We start from the raw sequence: 19,548 nt of genomic DNA, 5'->3' as shown, positions 1-19,548 counted from the left end.
GAATTACAGATACTAGTCTCAGAGTTTATACATTTTTTATTACTGATAACCATAAAACTGGCAGACGTTTTGCCTAATCATATTTCAAGTATAGTGTTCAATGAAAAAAAAATATTTTTTTTTACCCGTGGAAACATTAGCAACACAGAAAAGTACATGTGAATAAAACTTTCAATTTTGGCAATCTAGGGGAGAAAACAGATATACTATTTCCTATTTGGTTTCTCTGCTCAAGACATGTTAAAAATCCTAAGCCAAAGATAATTCACGGTACTTAATCATATACTTTCTGATGTGCCTGTCATAGCACTGTTGTCACTCCTCCTATTGACTTATGTCTTGTGTGCTTATTATTAAAATATTTCTCCTGTGCCCGGGAGTAAGGAATCTGGCTGTAATTCTACTAACTCATTTTAATGCAAATTTTCAGAATCAACATATTTAATGTATGTGTATTGACTATTTACCAATTTGTAATAAAACCATATTTAAATAAATGTAACAAGCATTCTGCATATAGCATATGATTTAATGGTTCAAATGTCTCCATGTGCAGATGTGTGTGCATACACACATATATACACGTATATATGTGTACATACATATGTATATATAAAATATATGTATATATTAAAAAGACCTTATTTTTTTACTTAGAAGAATTCTTTTATTTATTTATTTTTTAAAATTATTTTATTGAGGTCATATTGGCTTATCACATTGTGTAAATTTCAGGTGTACATTATTATATATAATATGTATATATGATTTTTTAAAAAATTATGCTCCATCAGGAAGCTGTAACCAATATTTGTATGGGATCTAAAGGATTAAATTCATTTATGCTATATATACGATAATTCACTTAAAAATTTGCCATTTAAATCAATTAACAGTCAGCATATTGCAGTCACAGAATTTGAAAGTTTTCCATAATTCTAAATTTTAATTCCATTACTACACAGCAAGCATTCACTGGAGAAAGTCTAGTACTCCTGTGGTTAACTGTACAACGTTTTAAATCCACTAAAACTTAATAAAATAATATCCTACAAACAAGAGAATTAATTTCTATTAACTATTTATCTGTTTGTATAGTCCCTGGCTCATCATAAATCAAATAAAAGCCTGATACCCCAGAGCAGTGAAGGACACATAATATACCTGTCCTAACATGATTTTTATTACCTGCCCTTCCCTCCGGAGGAATACAGTGAGCGAATTAATGAAATTGGCTTCTATTATTGACTCATTGCATTTTTTTTGTGTGTGTGTGAGGAAGATCAGCCCTGAGCTAACATCTGCCAATCCTTCTCTTTTTGCTGAGGAAGACTGGCCCTGGGCTAACATCTGTGCCCATCTTCCTCTACTTTATAGGGGACGCTGCCATAGCATGGCTTGCCAAGCAGTGCATCGGTGCGCACCTGGGATCCGAACTGGTGAACCCCGGGCCGCCGCAGCAGAGCATGCACACTTAACCACTTGCACCACCGGGCCGGTCTGACTCATTGCATTTAAAGTGAAGAAGCAACACTGGATGTTCAAAGATTTAAACTGAAAGTACACTAGGAATTCTAAAGTCAGTTGTAGAGAAGGGACAGGTGAAGACAAAGCAAGGGCTGGTTCCTGATGGTGGTGATTTTCAAGGCGGGAGGGGCGTGCCTAGGCCAAGGGGACCGAGGGTGGTTTGTAACTAAAGCATAAAAACCTTCAGCCGGATATTTTTGGCAGGAAGTCCAGGACAGATGTGGGAAACCCAAGTCAAGTGCTAAACGCCGAGTTGTAAATTGAAGGTTGCTGTGGACACGAGTCTTGAGCCCCCAAGGGCATCGCACAAACAGGGAACTTGATGAGAGCATTAGAGAAACAGGTGACTCGGCAGGGCTAAGAAGAAAAGTCAGAAGAGCTGATGAAGAGGCTGTAAAATTTCACCCGTACCATTTTGTCCACGACCATTCCTGATGATAGTAAAGGTCATAAACGTTAATTAAATCTTCAAAAGAAGGTGCATGCACAGATGAAAAAGTGAACTTCCCAGGCCAATGTCTTCAAGGAGGTCCCCAGTTACGGAGGTAAGAGAAAGAAGAACTGTCACATGAAACCAAAGGATATTTAGAAGGATAAAAGATGATGCTGTAAAGGATGTGTCTCAGCAATGAAAATTAAAAACTCTAAAGGTGGAGCGATGGGTCAGACTGACTGAAAAGAGGCCAAGAAGTCAAGGAGGCTTAGGATGGCATGGACGTGCTTGAAATGATTTAAGACGAGTTTTTCTCCAGTGGCTAAAATGGATGTTTTCTAAGTGTTAGTTAATAAATGCAGAGGAAGTTTACAGAGGATATCATCATGATCTAAAGGGACTGCAGTGGAAATAAAGTTTCCACTATGTGTAGTGGCATGAGTGTATCTTTAGAGATGGCGATCAGAGAATTCTGGAACAGCCTGTCATATAAAAAGTAGCGCAAGTTTTATCATCTTAAAATAGCACCATCAGGTGCCTTCTCCATGAAAGTCATTACGATGACCTGAAGCTGAGATGTTCTTCAATTGTCATATTCATCCACAAACTCATACCAGTGAGCTACATGGAAATACCTCAAAGAGCCCAGACAACTGTCTATTGATGAAGTGCTTTCAATATCTCATGATAAGATAGCGCTTATAGTTTAAAATGCCTTTTCACATACATTTACTCATTTAAATCCCTCAATATTCTGTGTGGCAGGCGCCAATCTCATTTTACAATGAGAAAATTGAGAGTTAGAGAGGCTGGGAGACTTACATAATAAACGGCAGAGGACCTGTCTTTATGTCATATGTCAAGTGCCATTTATGTCTTTTGACTCCTTATGGAGCGCCCTTACTCCTTTTCTATAACTGTGGGAAGACAGCAGGTATACCCAAAATGTCAACTGTAAAATCAGTCCTGCAAGGTGCACTTACCTAGGTATCTGAGGAGTAAATGTGCAACACTGGAAACTTACTTTTCTGTTCTCCAACTGTCCCATCTACAAAACACTAATAAGAAGAAAAATATCTCAGCCATTGGGTGCTACGAGAATTAAGTAAATTAACACATGTAACCTTCCTAGAAGAGTGCTTGGCAAAAGCAAGCACATAGCAGATGTCTGCTATTATTACTGCTGTTGATATTGTTTTACTACCGTTGAGATGAATGTATACATTTCCTTTGGGGAAGCCAGTGGGTCACTTGAGAGGCCTCTCCAATCTGTAATGAAGCGTTTTGTTGGCTCTCATTGAAGCAGGCAAATATCTGAATGGGTGAGCAGGGATGAAAGTCCAGTTAACCTGCCTGCCCCTGACCTCACGCTCTCAGGCTCTCCTCCATCAGCAGCAAACACACACACACATACACACTCATACCCACACTCACACTCACACACCCTTTCCCCCAGACACGCACTCTCTCTCACACACATCCATTCACACACTTATATCCACACTCACACATTCACTCACACATACTCGCTACCATGTGCCAGGAGGGACACATACTACCAGCCAGGGACACCATCCTCCTGGTAACACTGAAAAGGAAGCATGAGGTCCTCTCAGCTGTGTCAGGACTATTCCTCCAGAGCCATACTTCAGCAGCCCAGTATCTCGCACGTCCACTTGGAGGGCATCAGGCCCTGAGAACCACTTTTCCTGCTGGCATCTCATCAACATGGTGGCAGTAATCCCTTAACAGGGAATTGGGTAAAGAATAATATTCAAATAAATGACCACTTACAGGCTCTCAGTGAGTGAGTAAATGTTGGTGTTAGCTTAGGATGACCAATAGGAACTGCTGGCAGATTGGCAGAGGCCAGGAGGAAGGATGTGGGGGAGTAGGCTGCTGGGCCATAGCAACCACTTCACAATAGCCTCTGACCTCACAGAGAAGGCAGTGTCAACAAGGGTAAAATTACACCATAGCAACTTTAGGACATCGGTCCACTGACTCTGCTTTGCTGCCTTCCTACTTGCCTGCCCCTTGAAGGCACCATGGAATGGATTCACACATTAACTCAACAAACACTTAAAGAATGCCTGTTGGTTGCTAAGCAGTCTTAGTTGCTGGAAAGAGAATAACGAGAAAGAGTCACCGGGTTCCTTGTCACCTGGAGCTGACATTTGAGTGGGTGTGGAACAGATACTACACAAACATAAAAACAAATAAGAGTAACGGTTGAAATTAGGGATAATGAAGGGGGCTATTGAAGTATACTGGAGAAGACCAGCTGCTGTGAAAAAAATGAATGAGAACAATGGACTAGGGGGTCACTTGGGGGCAGATGTGGCTTCTTCAGTTGGTGGATGCGACGCTGAACTGAGAATTCAATGGTTTGAAGGAACCAATCATGAAAAAGAAATGTGGGGCATGTATATTTCTGGCAGGAGGACCAGGAACTGCTAAGGTAAAGAGTTTGGGAGGTTCCAGAAAGGTCCAGAGTATCCACAGTATAATGAATGAGAGGAGAGAAAGTTGTAGGAGATACAGTCAGAGAGGTAGAGACGTGCCAAGGGGAGAAGATGGGTTTTATTCAAATCAGGATGGAGAGCCACTGGAGAGTCAGTAGCAGTCCCATAAAATAACCCAATTTATAATCTTATAGGATCATTCTGGCTGCTGAGTGGAAGGTGGACTCGGCGGGTAGGACACTGTGAGAGAAGCAGAAGGGCCTAAGGATCCAGTCCCGGTCACTCAGACAAGAGTGCTGTAAGTGGACATGACAAGAAGCCACCTGACTCATAATCCACTGACGAGATACAGATGAAAACTTGTTCTTGGACGGGATACAGGATGTGAGTAGATTATTTAGGGACATGCTCTTCCAAAAGAAGTATAAAATGAAGTACAGATAACTGAACACTTTATAAAACCCAATCTTAAGCTACTGCCAGCATCAGGGCTAACAATTCCAAGTGGAATCATCATCACCCCTCTCCCTGCCACGAAAGGTCATTCATGAAAGGCCATAAATCTGAAACATCCTACAGAATAGGATAAAGCGTGAGGGCTCTCCAAGGAGAAAACTTATCCTGGGAATATTTCATATCATGCTTTGCTAAATTGCTTCTTTGTTTAAATTTTTAAAGATCACAATGTTTAAGGATGGATGCAATTGAAAATCTATACTCAGAAATTTTTTGACATGGCAAAATAGGGTGATTTTTTTCTTCTTTGTCTGAACACAATCAGTCTACTCTGCCTTGAAAGGACCGCTTCGCAACACTGGCTTGCCACTGCCCTTTCTTTCCATATTGTAAAGATTATCTTTCCTACTCCACGCCCAAAGAATGGCTTACTGTTATTGTAAATTTTAAATTGTGTACCTCCCACCTTTGATTTTCTTGGAGTCATTATATAGCAGTATCATTTCAGTTCCTGGAGGGGCTTGAGTCTCAATTTCTATTTTGAATTTGTGATTCCCAGCTCCACATTTTATAGTGTTCTATTTTGTGCATTCAGCTACTGTAAAACGATTGCCTATTGCCTAGTTTGGGGGCATACATTTATAGCAATTTTGCCTTTTTCTTCAATCGGTTCTTCCCAGAAGGCAGTTTGCTGACGTTTATAGAGTTTGGTCTATGACGGAGAGTAAGATGTGCTTTGCATAAGGACATTTCTATCATTGTTCTTGAAGTGAATGCCGTGTAGGCTCCAGTGGCCATGCCGAAATGCAGCGTGAGGTATGATCATTTCCATTTTGATTTTTTTCAACGTAGCAAAAGAAGACAAGGAAGTCTTGCTGTGCTGCCAATGCAACCAGAAGGGTTTTTTTTCAGATGATGGTGATGAGAATGTCCTGATTATGTTCTGCATTCAGAGAGAGGGGACATTTTTGGGTGAATATCATTAATCCCCTGGCACTGACAGGGAATATCAAGTTGAATAAGGAAGGGCAGCATCCGAGGAAGGAAGCAAACCCTCCTGCAATCAAAGGCCGTTGTCAAGAATGAGTCACCCCCCTATCTCTTCATAGGGAGCCTCTCGGTAGGGGATATAAAAACAGAAAGAGACACTCAAAAGCTGTGCTGTCATTCTCGGTCCTCCCTGGCAAACTGCATCCCCAAATACCAGGTAGAGAAAGCTCTGAAAACAGCGGCAAGATCAAGGCCCGTTGCTGCAAAGGAAATGTTGTTCCTGGTTAGACAGAAATGTCTGCAGACTCTGAAGAAAAGGCAAAGTGCTTCACTAGAGATTGTTGATGCCTGAGAGAAACCTGCACAAAGTCTTTCTGGAGTCAACAGCGTTTATAGGGTATAACAGACACACACCTCCTACCATCACTCAGAAATATTGTGCCTACACAATGAAACATTCCTTGACTTTTAGTTTGGGAGGTGGCAAGAGGCAGAACAGATTAGTCCTTACAAATACATGTGCATGCTTTCTTTTATCAGCAAAAGAAAACATTAGACTAATGAATCTCTCTTTGGCTTCTCGCAACAAATGTCAATCTAAATTCACAACCCAAGCTTCTCAGACTACCCATAACGAGTATTTAGGAGCACCAAATTCCTCAGGGTTTTCTGATGGACTGTATCCTGATTTATACTTTATGTCCTTATTTTGTGCTGTGTCTTCATCTGGGAGTTGTGTCACAACCTTATGGTTGTCAGAAGATTCAGACATCAAATGAATGAACACGATTGTCTTTCGTTGAGGATGTTTATGCCTCATCTCCCTGAACATCTCAAGTTTCTTGGGATGTCCAGAAGTCCTTTTCTTGGTTATGCTGAGGACACGATTCTGAGGCATAAGGCAGCCTAACTGCCAAACCCATCTTTGGGAATCCTGCAATGGACTGTATTTCTTTTCTAGATGATACAGCCAAAGGGGAGACATCTACATAACACAGCATCGCATGGATAACTGACACATTATATCTACGAAGACAAATGACACAAAGTAAAAACATAAACAACTGCAAAAACTATATTCTGAACCATTTGGGTTGGTGGTGGCTGATAATTAAACGACGAGCTCACTTAATGAGTTGGAAAAAACAATATTGCTGAACAACTCATAGATAACTCAGAAATAGACTGCAGACAACAGACTTGCCAGGTCACGGAATCTGAATTTTTCATCTCCCCAACTTCTAATCAAGCCTGGCCACTTTCTCATGCACTAGGTCTTGCTCTCAATCATAGACAACACTCATGCGATTGCTGCCATCTATACTTGGTTGAGATGATGAGAGTTCTTCAAGGTTTTTTTTGAGACTAAATACTGCTTTAAAAATGATCATGCATTTCTGTTCAAAACACATATTTGAAGTTTGGCTACATAACCTATCTTATTTGGACTCCAATTAACGAAAAGGATCAAAGTACCCAATGTAGAAGTAGTTAAGAAAATCATAGCACCTGCAGGAAATGGAGTATTATGCAGCTTTTAAGAATCATGTTTGCAATGCATTTACGTTCATGAGTTAAGGTTTGAAAATAGAATATTATTCAACAAATACAGGCTATAACACTATCTATACAGAATTAATTAAATTTTGAAAGATATATACATATATACCTAGGAGGCCTATGTATACTCCTACTTACACCCTCTTATGTACATTCCCCACCACACTTAATAGAGAGAGAGACAGACAGAGACATAGACCCAGAGACAGAGAGAAACAGAGAGAGAGGAAGAAGGAGGAAGAAAAAGAATGGGAGGAGAAGGAAAGGAAAAATATTCAGAATCTTGAGAGATGTTAACAAATGACTATCTCTGGTACAGACATTATAGGTTACTTTTCCTTTCTTCTTTGCCTTTCAAGATTTCTGAAATACAATGAAACATCATCCCAGCTTGTTATTCTGTAAAATCAAAAGTATATGACAATGCTGAAACTCCACATTTCGTGAAAAGCATGTATTTCATGCTTTTGACCTGCTGGGGACAAAGGACTGGCCCAAGTCTGACACAATGAGATCGTTGGTGTCTTCTGATTGATGCTACACTGGAGACTCTGGGAATCGGATGTGAGCTTCTGCCCTTGCTTTCGGTAATAGAGGGCAGGATAATGCCCGCATCTAAGAACCCAGACTAGAGACGAAGAGGCCTCCTTTCAACAAGTCCATGGCCCCAGCATGGCCACGGCCTCCCCAGTAAGTTCGCTTTATTCCGCCTTGAGGCAAAGAAGTGTCACAACATAACTGAGCCGTGGAATCACATCAGCCTGCCTGACTGTAGAGCAGGAAATCCAGTGTCTTCAGAAGGAAGAGAGCATTGCTCTAAAGGTGATTACTCTGCAGACAGATACGTGATGTCTGGCTACGTCTTCCCCAGAAATGACTCTTGCCCTCTCGGTCAGGGGGAATAGCAATGTTCACTTTGGACACGTATGAGGAAAATACAAATCGTGAAATCTATGGCTTAAATGTGCACACAAAGAACTCTGCTTTTTTACAACTAATGCTAATAAATACAACTTTCTTACTCCAAGGTGATGTTTTAGTAGGAATCTTCAATGATCCTGATTACACTTCAGCAAATGCATCATCACCAGGCAGCTGCTGTTCTGACCTGTGATGTCCGACAGCTGGCTGAGCTGCCATCTGGCATTCATTTGAGATGGTCACCTGGGAAACCTAAATTATCAAAACATCCATGAATCAGGTAATCAGGTACCATCATTTATCAGGTAGCCACTTTGGGTTTGAACCAAACAAAGATGAACTTGAAAGGTGTAGAGACGGCAGCAGTGACACTTGAAGAAAGACCTTGCCCTGATCTATTTCTATCAGCTCAAGAAAATAAAGATAGACATTTCTTAACTTAGATCTCTCGTTGGACCAAATATTGGGGAAATTAAACTCCCCCTGCTGCATGATAAAGATTTTTTTTTCAGTTTTTCAAATAGCTGAGATTCCTTTCTTTGACACACACACAAACAAGTATACAAGATAGAGGCTTGCATATATTTTAATGTTATAATTTTGATTGCTATTAAGTTAAATCTGGGGAAATTTTTAAAAAGCATTTTAAATGCTTTAGCTGTGATTCTTGAGTTTTAATCTTTTTTTTCATTAAACCATTTCCATTGTAAACACATTTTCTTATCTCCGAAGATAGCGCACACTTACACAATTTTTCTCATCTTCCTTGCCATCTCTCCTGTTCAGCGTTTTTTTTCTTTTTTTGAGGAAGATTGGCCCCGAGCTAACATCTGTTGCCAATCTTTCTCCTTTTTTCCTTTTTTCCTCCCCAAAGTCCCAGTAGATAGTTGTATGTCATAGTTGTACATCCTTCTAGCTGCTCAACGTGGGACACCACCCCAGCATGGCTTGATGAGTTGTGCGTAGGTCCACGCCCAGATCCGAACCAGCGAACCCCAGGCCGCCAAAGTCGAACTCGGGAATTTAACCACTACGCCACCACTGGGCTGGCCACTGTTCAGCTTTTAAATAGTAGACTCTCCCAGGACTCCATCCTTGACCCCCCATGTTCCTCCAGCTGTTGTGTCTCCACAGTCAATGTTATCTATTCTCATGGTCACATAGGGCATTTATACCATAATGACTCCCAAATTCTTGTGTCCAGCTCTGACCTCTGCTCTCAAATCTTAAATCCAACTACCTAATTGATATCTGCAGTTGGATGCCAACAAGGCAACTCAAAATTAATCCATCGAAACTAAGGCCATTGATTCTAGATCCCACCCAAACTCAAACTCGGTCTTCCCATTTCTCCGTCCCAGGAAACAGCATGGCAACTTGGATTCACACACCTGATTCCTATCTTTCCTCTTCCCACATCCATTAATAGACTATATTAAGAAGTCTGTCAACTCTACTTTTAAGTTATATTCCAAATCTGTCCGATTTTCTTCATTTCTACTACTGACATCTTACTCCAGGATGCCATTGTCTTTCATCTTCGCTGTTGCAAGAGCTTCCTAGTGGTCTCTCAGCCACCACTCTTCCTCTTACACAGTCCAGTAACTATTAACCACAAATTCCACAGTTTTGGTTATAAATTACCACTCTTGCTCCAAACCCCCAGTGCTTCCAATCACACTTAAAATGGAGTGAAACTCCTAGCTTAGCCTAAAAGGCCTTCCATGACTCTCTTTTACTTACCACTCTGTGCTCATCCCCCATCGCTCACCCTCAACTACAATGTTTCATCTGCACTGGCTGATTCTTCAGTTCCTCAAACACGCTAAGCTAATTCCTGCCTACAGCCCCCTTCACTGGCTGCTTCCTCTGCATGGCATAATCTTCCCCAGTGTGTTCACATGTGCGAGTTCTTTTTAACTTTCAGGTTTCAGTTTATATGCCCACTCCAAAAGAGCCAGCCCTGACCCTACAATATGAAGTAATCTGTCACTCATTCTCCATAACATTTCCCTGACTTATTTTCTTCATAGCACTAATTACTTACTACTTATTTGATTTTGAACAAGTGATCTTTTTACATTTCATTTTCTTGGTCTTTAAAAAGGGCATAATAATATTCCATAAAGTTGTTTTCAGGATTAAAGGAGTTAATACTTGTCAAGTACTTAGGGCAATATTCACACAGGCAATCAATAAATCTATTTTGGCACACAGTATTCGATAAATACTAGCTGGCTAATATTAACTATCATATTATCTAGGATATTAACTAACTTGTTTTAAATCACAAGTAATAATTAGGCAATAATTCTGCCATGCAGTGCCCATATCCAATTTCCAGATCATCATTGCTGCTTCCAAACTCAAGCAGGTCAGATAGCAAAGGTCTTAATTTTATTCTCAAAAGTCCTTAGCTTAAAAATACTACACACTGGCACTATAACCATTCTTGCACATGTCTTTCATTGAACACATGTATACGTGTATGTTGGATATTTACCCAGGAGTGGAAATGGTGGGTCATAGAGCAAGCATGTATTCACCCTTGTAAGATACCAGCAAACAGTTTCCAAAGTTCTTTTTCCAAATTACACGTTTACACTATTTTTTAGGTCCAGTCAAGTGGTTTTAAAATGAGCTATGCTGAAACATAATTCTTCCAGAATATAATCCATATGACAAAATGTATTCCTATTAGCTCAAAAGATTATTATAATTAGGAAGAAATATATCAGCATAAAAATGATATAAGAATTACAAATTACATATCACTGTGCATTTGTATTGCATGTATCATTATTTGGAATATCTCATTATTTTAATTGTAACCAATTACTCCAGTTGGAATAGTCACAGCAAGCGGTATTATATATTTTAGGGATAAATTAAATATATCATCTAATAGCTCATCTTAACATCCTGCTTTTGCATTCATTAAAGGATCAAAGTTTCCATTAATGCTCAGAGAAATTTTGAATCCACATAAATATATCATTAGGCTGAAGGTGAACATCTTTAAGGTAGATTTAGCAGCAGGTTGGAATGTTAACATGATGGCTAATATGCATTTCTACTTTTAATTTATGACATGCAGTTATGATTCTGTTGCAATACTCATATCCATTGTACCATCTGTAAGGTTTAAAGATAACTAAACATGAAGATGATATTCTGTAATTGTTTTATTGGGTTTTTATTGTACGTGAATCCAATATTGTCCTCATTTGGCTTCATTATTGATTCCCTAGGTAAATAAATTATTTTCCAATTTCTTAAAGTAGACAAATACATTTATTCAATAAGAGAAATGAACATTTTGAAAACAATTCTGTCTTTAAGCCAGAATTTCAAAGATTGTAGTATGAAAGTTGAATCTAATAATATGCCTTTCTACTGGACTTTCCTCTATCTACCAAAATAAAATGCCTTAGAGTTGACCTTCCACGGTTTGGAGCTAGCGTTATCATAAATTTTGTTACTTTGTTTTATTTTTGATGCTTCTTCCCACCCTACCATCAAGACATACTTAATCTGAGTTGTATGCAATGTATTGTGTGGTTAATTCATTGCCCCAGTCAATGTGCAGGTTTGCTAATTAATTTTAATTTGGCATTTCACTTACACTGTTTCACCAGATTCTCACTACATAACCTGCCTACTTTTAGCTACATTCATTCTCTTCCTGTGTTTTCCAACGGCTTTTACATTGGTTTCCTCTTTTATTTGGCACATTTCTTGTGTATTTTTAATGGTTGTTGTTGTTAGTGTGGTGGAGTGGATTCTGACTCCTACTGCCCCTGTGGACAGCAAAGTGGAACCCTGCCAGGTCTCTTTGGGCCATCCTCTCACCTTCTGGTGCTCTATCAGACAATGCTCAACTGCTATTGCTGTTCATAGGGTTTTCATGGTCAATTTTTTTGGAAGTGGGTGGCCAGGTCTTTCTTCCTAGTCTGTCTTAGTTTGGAAGCTCTGCTGACACCAGTCCACCATGGGTGACCCTGCTGGTGTTTGAAATACTGGTGGCATAGCTTTCAGCATCACAGCAACATGCAGTCGCCACAGTACGACAACCGACAGACAGAGCTGTGGTTCCATGATCAGAAAATGAGCCTGGGCCCCTGGCAGTGAGAGTGACGAATCTTAACCACTAGACCACCAGGGCTGGCTATCTTTTAATTGGGGCTCATTAATTTACATTGATTAAGAAATAAGTCCCACAAAAATAAAAATACACTTAGTACAGCCTTAATATTGGGGGAACTAATCAATTTAGCTTAATTTTCCGGAATTTGTGCTTTTCTTTTTGAATAAGGATTTAGAAGTGGATAGAAAATAAATCAATTTGGAACATGTACCACTCCCAGTTGTTAGTCTAAACTTCTTCACAGGTTGTTTGTATCCCAATCCATCAAAAACACAAACGTACTGTCTCAGTTCACTCAGGCTGCCATGACAAAATATCGTAGACTAGGTGCTTAGAAACAATAGAAATTCATTTCTCACATTTCTGGAGGCAGTGAAGGCCAAGATCATGGTGTCAACAGATTCAGTGTTTGGTGAGATCCTGCTTCCTGGCTCATAGTCTTCTCACTGTGTCTTCTCTCTGGGGTCTCTTTCATAAGGGCACTAATCTCATTCATGAGGGCTCTACCCTCAGGACCTAATCACCTCCCAAAGGCCCCACCTCCTAACACCATCACATGGGGGTTAAGATTCAACATATGAATTTGGGGGAGACACAAGTACTTGGTCTATAGCACACGTTTTAATAACATAAAGCATTATTATGAAGGAATCAGAAGGCCATGGCTATATGCATTCCCCCATAACATTGTCATTTCTTCAAGGAATACAAACAATGACATTTTATAAAATTTTGATATAAAATAGCTATCTCTAAAATAGGTGTGAGTTCTAGCATCTAGTCGTTGCATTATAAGAAGGTCCCATTTTTATATAAGCAAAACTCAAGCACCATATCCTGTGTGATTTGTATTTACATCGTGGCTTTGGTGAGAGGGAGGTATCATAGAAAAACAAGGGCTTGGGAGCCTGGCAAATGTGAGTTCAAAACCGTGCTCTGACACCTGACTTTAAGTTGATCACCTTACCTCTCTAAGCTGCCATTCATCCTCTGTAGGAGAGAGATGACACCTTCAAGAAAATAGTTGTCAAGCTCTTAGCAGAGTGTAATGCAAACTGCCCTTCAAAATGGTTGTAGCAATTTACAAACTTCCAGTGCCATGTGAAAATTCCACTGAATTCTCTCCGTCATGGCCCAAACCAACCAGCTGCTAAGCTCCTACCATTTGATCTGGAAGAGAGTCAAGAATGGCTGTATGGCAGAAGCTTAGAGTGCCCAGGTGGGAAGGTGAGTGGTTGATGAGAGGTGATGCTGAGAGTGTGGCAGGGTCTAGTTCATGGAGAACCCAGGGGTTGATTTCAGTTAAAATTGGTCTTTATCCTAAAGGGCAAGACCTTTGAACACATTCTTCCCTTTGTCTAGACATCTCTGTCTGGTCTTCACCCCCTCCTCCCTATTCCTTCTGGATTGTCACATGTCTAATGCCAATTCCTATTTCAAATCTTAATTAAACGTCATCTTCCCCAAGATGGAACTTCTTTATTTTTTCCCTGACACACTTCGTCTAGTCCTTTTCAAATTCCTGGTTCATCTTAGATGCAACATTCTCCAGAAAGCTTGACTTGTATCTGTAATTGACTTGCGTGAACTCACATGTACTTAAATTCAGATATTCATCACACTACACTGCAATAGTTTTTTAAAAATGTGGGGGCCGGCCCCATGGCTTAGCGGTTAAGTGCGCACGCTCCGATACTGGCGGCCCGGGGTTCGGATCCCCGGCGCGCACCAACGCGTCGCTTGTCCAGCCATGCTGAGGCCACGTCCCACATACAGCAACTAGAAAGGATGTGCAACTATGACATACAACTATCTACTGGGGCTTTGGGGGAAAAAAAAAAGGAGGAGGATTGGCAATAGATGTTAGCTCAGAGCCGGTCTTCCTCAGCAAAAAGAGGAGGATTAGCACGGATGTTAGCTCGGGGCTGATCTTCCTCACAAAAAAAAAAAAAAAAAAAGTGTTCTTTCTCCCATACATATGGCATCCCAAAGAAGACAGGAATGCTTCGCCTGTGCTCACTATCCTTTTCCAACTCCTCCCTCACTCTCTCTGCTTAATCCTTCTCCTTCCTCTCCCTTCCAAGACCTCCATCCCACTAGCCTTGGACTTGCTCTTGACTAACTCACTCTCCTATCTGAGGACTCAAGTATCAGTCCTTACAGGAAGAAGTCCAACAAATACTGATTTAATGACATGAGAACGTGAGAAATATAAAGGATTCAGGGCTGTTCTTGCCATGCCTCCAACGAGCTGCACTTATAACTTAGTCTATTGTTGTTTCTGCCACTGTTGCTTAGAATTCACTTCGTTTTCCTTTCATTTCCTTTTTTAGCGAGTTTTCTAGTTTCCCCTAAAGACTTATTTAATCACAGATATTGTAGGACTTAATTAATTTCTATTGAGTATGGTCTCAAAATATCTAACACTTAAATGCAGGGTCTACTGTTTTCCATCAATGACTTCCCTAGCAAACACTGAGTTATTTACCCACAGAAGAGGAAATATACACAGTCTCATTAATCTCCACTCTGCCTAACCCAAAGTCCTCCTCCTCCCAGACCTAAATGTGAAACATATTGAGTATTAAAACTCATATATTATTTAGAGAGTACCATTGATTTATACAACTTTTCCTTGGTCAGAAGTCTGGTGATTCATTGGCCACATATTCAATTTGACTGCAGGAAGAGCTACTGTTTGCAAGAATACTATTTCCCAATGCATGAAAGTGTTGTAGTGGGTTTGTGGGTTAGCCAAGCAAGAACTCTCTGCTGGTATAAAAACCTGAGACATTAGGTGTACCGTTTGGGGAATAAATTTTCTAAATACAGGCAACAGCTGAAAAGAAATTACAGCAATTATTAAAGTGGAAAGGCTTACACAGCATCAGAAATTATCCCACTACCAACATGTAGATGAAGAAATTTGAAGGCAATATGGATCATACTTCCAGACCTTTCCACAATGTGATGAACAAAGAACTAAGATGTGTCCAGGAGTACCACCCATTTTTTTAAATCACTTTTGTATTGGACAAATGTCTATTCCTTGCTAAGAAGTCCACAGCAAACTTCTATCATTGCTTTCTTGTGCATGTCTTAAAATACTGACATTTGCTCATCTAACTTCCTAAAGTTATCTGAACACTCCAATCCCAGCTCATTCTCTGTATTTTTTGATGTTTGAAAAATTTTTTAAATAAATAAAATAAAAACCTAATGTCAAAATCCTAACACTCGGAAAAGAAAGGGTTAGAAGCAATTGAGAATCCTTTCTCTCCTTTTACTGGAATCAAGAAAAAGAAAGGGGACCCGGGCAATTCCCCCTGTGAGCTTGCCAATGTCAGACCTCTTGGCAAACACTGTAATGGTATTTCCTAATGCGAGAGTCCATATCTTATCATCCACTTTTAGCAGAATGTAACTGGCCTGGCAAGTATAATTTATGGTTTTAGGGACATGGCTCCCTGGAAAATGTTATATAAGCTGTGTAACTATCTGTGCAGTAGAAAAGGAGATGTATTACGAGAGAAGTAGCTCCCTTCTGTATAGAAGATGTTCCCACAAGCATCGCTCAGAGACCTCACATGTTAAACCAGGGCCAGAGAGTGTCCTAACGAAACAAGAAAGGATTTGAGAAGTGTTGACGATGCTAGACCTTCCTTTGATGGTGTGGAATTATTAATAAAGTTTGATACTGGGTAAGATTTCAGAGTGAGTCTCATTTTGATAATCCAATGTGTCTTATCTCTATGTTGATTTTATTTTAGTAGATACTCCTTACCTTTGTCCATAGACATAAATATATCATACTTTAATATTTTATACATAATGTTCACTTATCTCTGGCATATTTGCTTGTAAAAAAGAAAGGCTCAAAATTAATGCACAAAGCATCCAACTTTAGAGGACAAAAAAAGAAACAGTAGAGATATGTTTCTTTAAGGATAATTTTCCATTTCCTCTGATTTTCTTATGTATCTTCTTTTTGTTTGATTTGGTCTATATATCACGTTAAAATATAAGCTATTTGGTCATCGTGGACTGTGCAATCCATTTTGAGACTGACAAACTAAAATGCCAGCTGGTAGCTTTTGTTTCTCATTGGTGGATTTCACAATAGAATAACTCAGTAGAGACCATGGTCTTTTACTGGGGGACCACCGTTCATAGCATCTGAAGTTTTTTCTCTTGGGGTGGTCAATTTCTTGAAAGAGGAACTCTGGCTGTCAGCAGTTGGTGGACAGATGCAGAAAAGACTGGATAATTAATGAAGAATTTAGCCTATTTCACAGTTTTCAAGGTCAAGGAACTCTATCTTGACATAAAAATAATCAATAATCATGTTGGAACTTTGCAACAGAAATTCTTGAGACTAGAAGCCAATGCAGCAATGCCTTCAAAAACACACGGGAAAATTATTCCCCACCTAGAATCCTATACCAAGCAAAATTATAAGTCAAGGATGAGCGTAAAATACAAATATTTGCAGATATTCAAAATCTCAAAAGTTTATCTTTTTTTCTGAGGAAGGTACTAAAGAGTCTGCTTTACTGAATGAGAAAAAATTGAGGGGAAAGACCATAGGCATGCCAAGACAAGAAAGAAGTCAAAGAAATTCCAAGAGTGACGATGAAGAGAAATCTCAGTATGGAAGCTACATAGCATGTCTGGAGGCAACCAGTCCAAGATGACACAGATATGTCTGAATATTTTTGAGAACAGATGTATGCTTCTGTGGGAGAGGTCGATGAAAACTCGATAATAACCAAATAAAATTTGGGCAAGCAAATAAAAGGCAATTACTAATTCCAGGGAAAACCAAAGAGCTGTACAAAATGAGAATGTAATCATTGTGCATTACGTGGTTTAGCTGTGAATAATAAGTATACAGCTTTAACAATATAAACAAAGTAGACTAATTTAGCCAAAACTTGTATGAGGGTGGGGAGTAGGAGAATAAGAGTGTTTGAGTAGAAGTAGTAAGAGAAATAAATCAATAAACAATAGCTGGATAATCTCTAAAACCAAAAGATTCAAAAATAGCATATGCTTGCTATTTTCAAAAAAAGAAGTAAATATCTGAAGAAACAACTAAAGTAGTTAAAAATGCACACCTCCAGAGTTCCAAGTATGGGGAAAAATGGTGCAAAGGACTGCTGTTTTCCATTATAGCGCAAGCAAGACAATTTTATTAAAAACATATATAACTTTAATACCTGTTTGAATTAAACATTTTTACAAAATAAAAAGGTTGAGACATTCCTGCTGTCTAGAAACTGTCAATTTCCAACCCCTGGCTTTTCTGCCACAGTACTCAAACCATTTCCACTTTATGAAATGGCTCACAGATGGGTGTAATCACTTTTGGGCACCATCCAATGGTGTTTTTCTCTTACCGATTTTTTCTGTGAAGTAGGTACCAAACTCAGATTTTTTTCTACACTGCTAAAGGAATACATGCATTGCTCCACGTAAATGTAATAGTTTAATCTGCATAATCTTTTAAAATTTTGTACGTTCTAAATTTTGGTGCCATCAGGCAAAGCTGTGTCCCTTTGTTCTAGCTAAACTTCTCTATTGGGAAACAAAGTCTGTCAAAATCTGGCCTTACTCTTTCTCAGGTTTTATCTCTTCCATCCTCTCTCATTGTCTCCACCTTGGCCATGTTGAAACTGCCCCCAAGCTTTTCCACACTCTGCATCTTCTAACATTATATTCCTTTATGCACCCCAAGAGAATTAAAAAGTTACTTTTTTAAAGTTTTTAATTCTAAACCCTATTAAAACCAAGACTCCCTTCAGGTGAGTCTGGTCCATCCTATGCTCCCTTCTCTGCCCACAACGCTGTGATTCCATTCGCTCTCACTTCCTCTGAGGAGCTAATACTTTATTTACATGTTTTCCTTTCTGAAATGAGATCCTCAAAGGTAGAGACTGTGTCTTAATCATCTTTATATTCCCAAGGTCAGCCTAGCACAGTAGCAGACACTTAGGAGAAGTACAGTCAATGAATACATAGTGAATAAATTAGTGGACGAATGACCAGCCTACGTGTAGTGTAAGGAGAGAGGGGTCATTGTTCCTCTTCTATATGTAAATTTTCCCCTGGCACTACCATCTGCACAAAATATAAAAAACAAACCTACAATGACACAAACCATTATTCAAAGACTGTTTCTATAAACACAGAAATGACCTAGCTCCTTTATCAATTCTCAAAACATCCAATTTTATGCTGAAATATAATGCCATTTTAATGAGGGGGTTGTCATAGTTGAAGTAATTGTGTCTGTCAGCAGAATAAAATTGTTTCTGTAATGGAAATCAAACAAAATACCACAAGATGTGTGTGTGTTCACTCAGATTGAACTTCCTGAAATTCTTTTCTTGAGATAGCATTGATGTTTTACACTTTATCTGTCTTCGCCATACAATTACACATTATGCAGATGGAATATCAGTGACAGAAGTCGCTTCTGGATGTTACAGAGAAATTGTGTGCAAAGTTCTTTGAGTTAATCATGAGCTATTGTTAAACTTGTCTTGATTTTTTTGTCTCTCTCTTTTTTTTTTTTTTGGTGAGGAAGACTGGCCGTGAGCTAACATCTGTTGCCAATCTTCCTCTTTTTGCTTGAGGAAGATTGTCCCTGAGTGAACATCTGTGCCAATCTTCCTCTATTTTGTATGTGGGACGCTGCCGCAGCATGGCTTGATGAGTGGCGTACGTCCGCGCCTGGGATCTAAACCCACGAACCCAGGATCCGAAACTGTGGACCCCAGGCCACCAAAGCAGAGCGCACAAACCTAACCACGTGCCACTGGGCGAGCCCTTAATAATTTTTTTTTTTAACAAATCAACATAGGGAAGAGGAAAGTAACCTCTACAGAGGAAGAAAATATAAATACACCAGCATGTGACTGGTGATAAATTAGGAGTGGGGAGAACACAAGATGATTTCTTTTTCTTCTTTTCACTTTTCACTATTTCTCGGTATTTCTAAAGGCTAAAAAAAACAAATCCTCTAAGGACCCTCTATTCCAGGTGTA

The 19,548-nt window shown here is 39.4% G+C and overlaps 1 protein-coding gene across 3 annotated transcripts in view; it reads right to left on the bottom strand.

The window, feature by feature from the left end:
• PNPLA4 (patatin like domain 4, phospholipase and triacylglycerol lipase) overlaps positions 1-19,548 on the bottom strand; it is a 110,037-nt gene that overhangs the window by 24,167 nt on the left and 66,322 nt on the right. The window contains exon 7 of one of the 3 annotated variants that reach the window (XM_087426628.1): positions 2,942-3,018. The exons of the other annotated variants lie outside the window; for them this stretch is intronic. Within the exon in view, the coding sequence (XP_087282754.1) occupies positions 2,944-3,018 (75 nt within the window). The 3' untranslated portion in view covers positions 2,942-2,943. Of the gene's footprint in view, positions 1-2,941; positions 3,019-19,548 lie in introns of those variants that run through there. 3 annotated transcript variants of the gene reach the window in all.

This window comes from Ceratotherium simum, chromosome X (assembly GCF_057802395.1).
Source record: "Ceratotherium simum simum isolate JZ-2026a chromosome X, ASM5780239v1, whole genome shotgun sequence".
In the NCBI taxonomy this organism is placed as follows: Eukaryota; Metazoa; Chordata; class Mammalia; order Perissodactyla; family Rhinocerotidae; genus Ceratotherium; species Ceratotherium simum.
The sequence above is the reverse complement of the archived record's forward strand: the minus strand, read 5'-3'. Positions and strand labels throughout refer to the sequence as shown.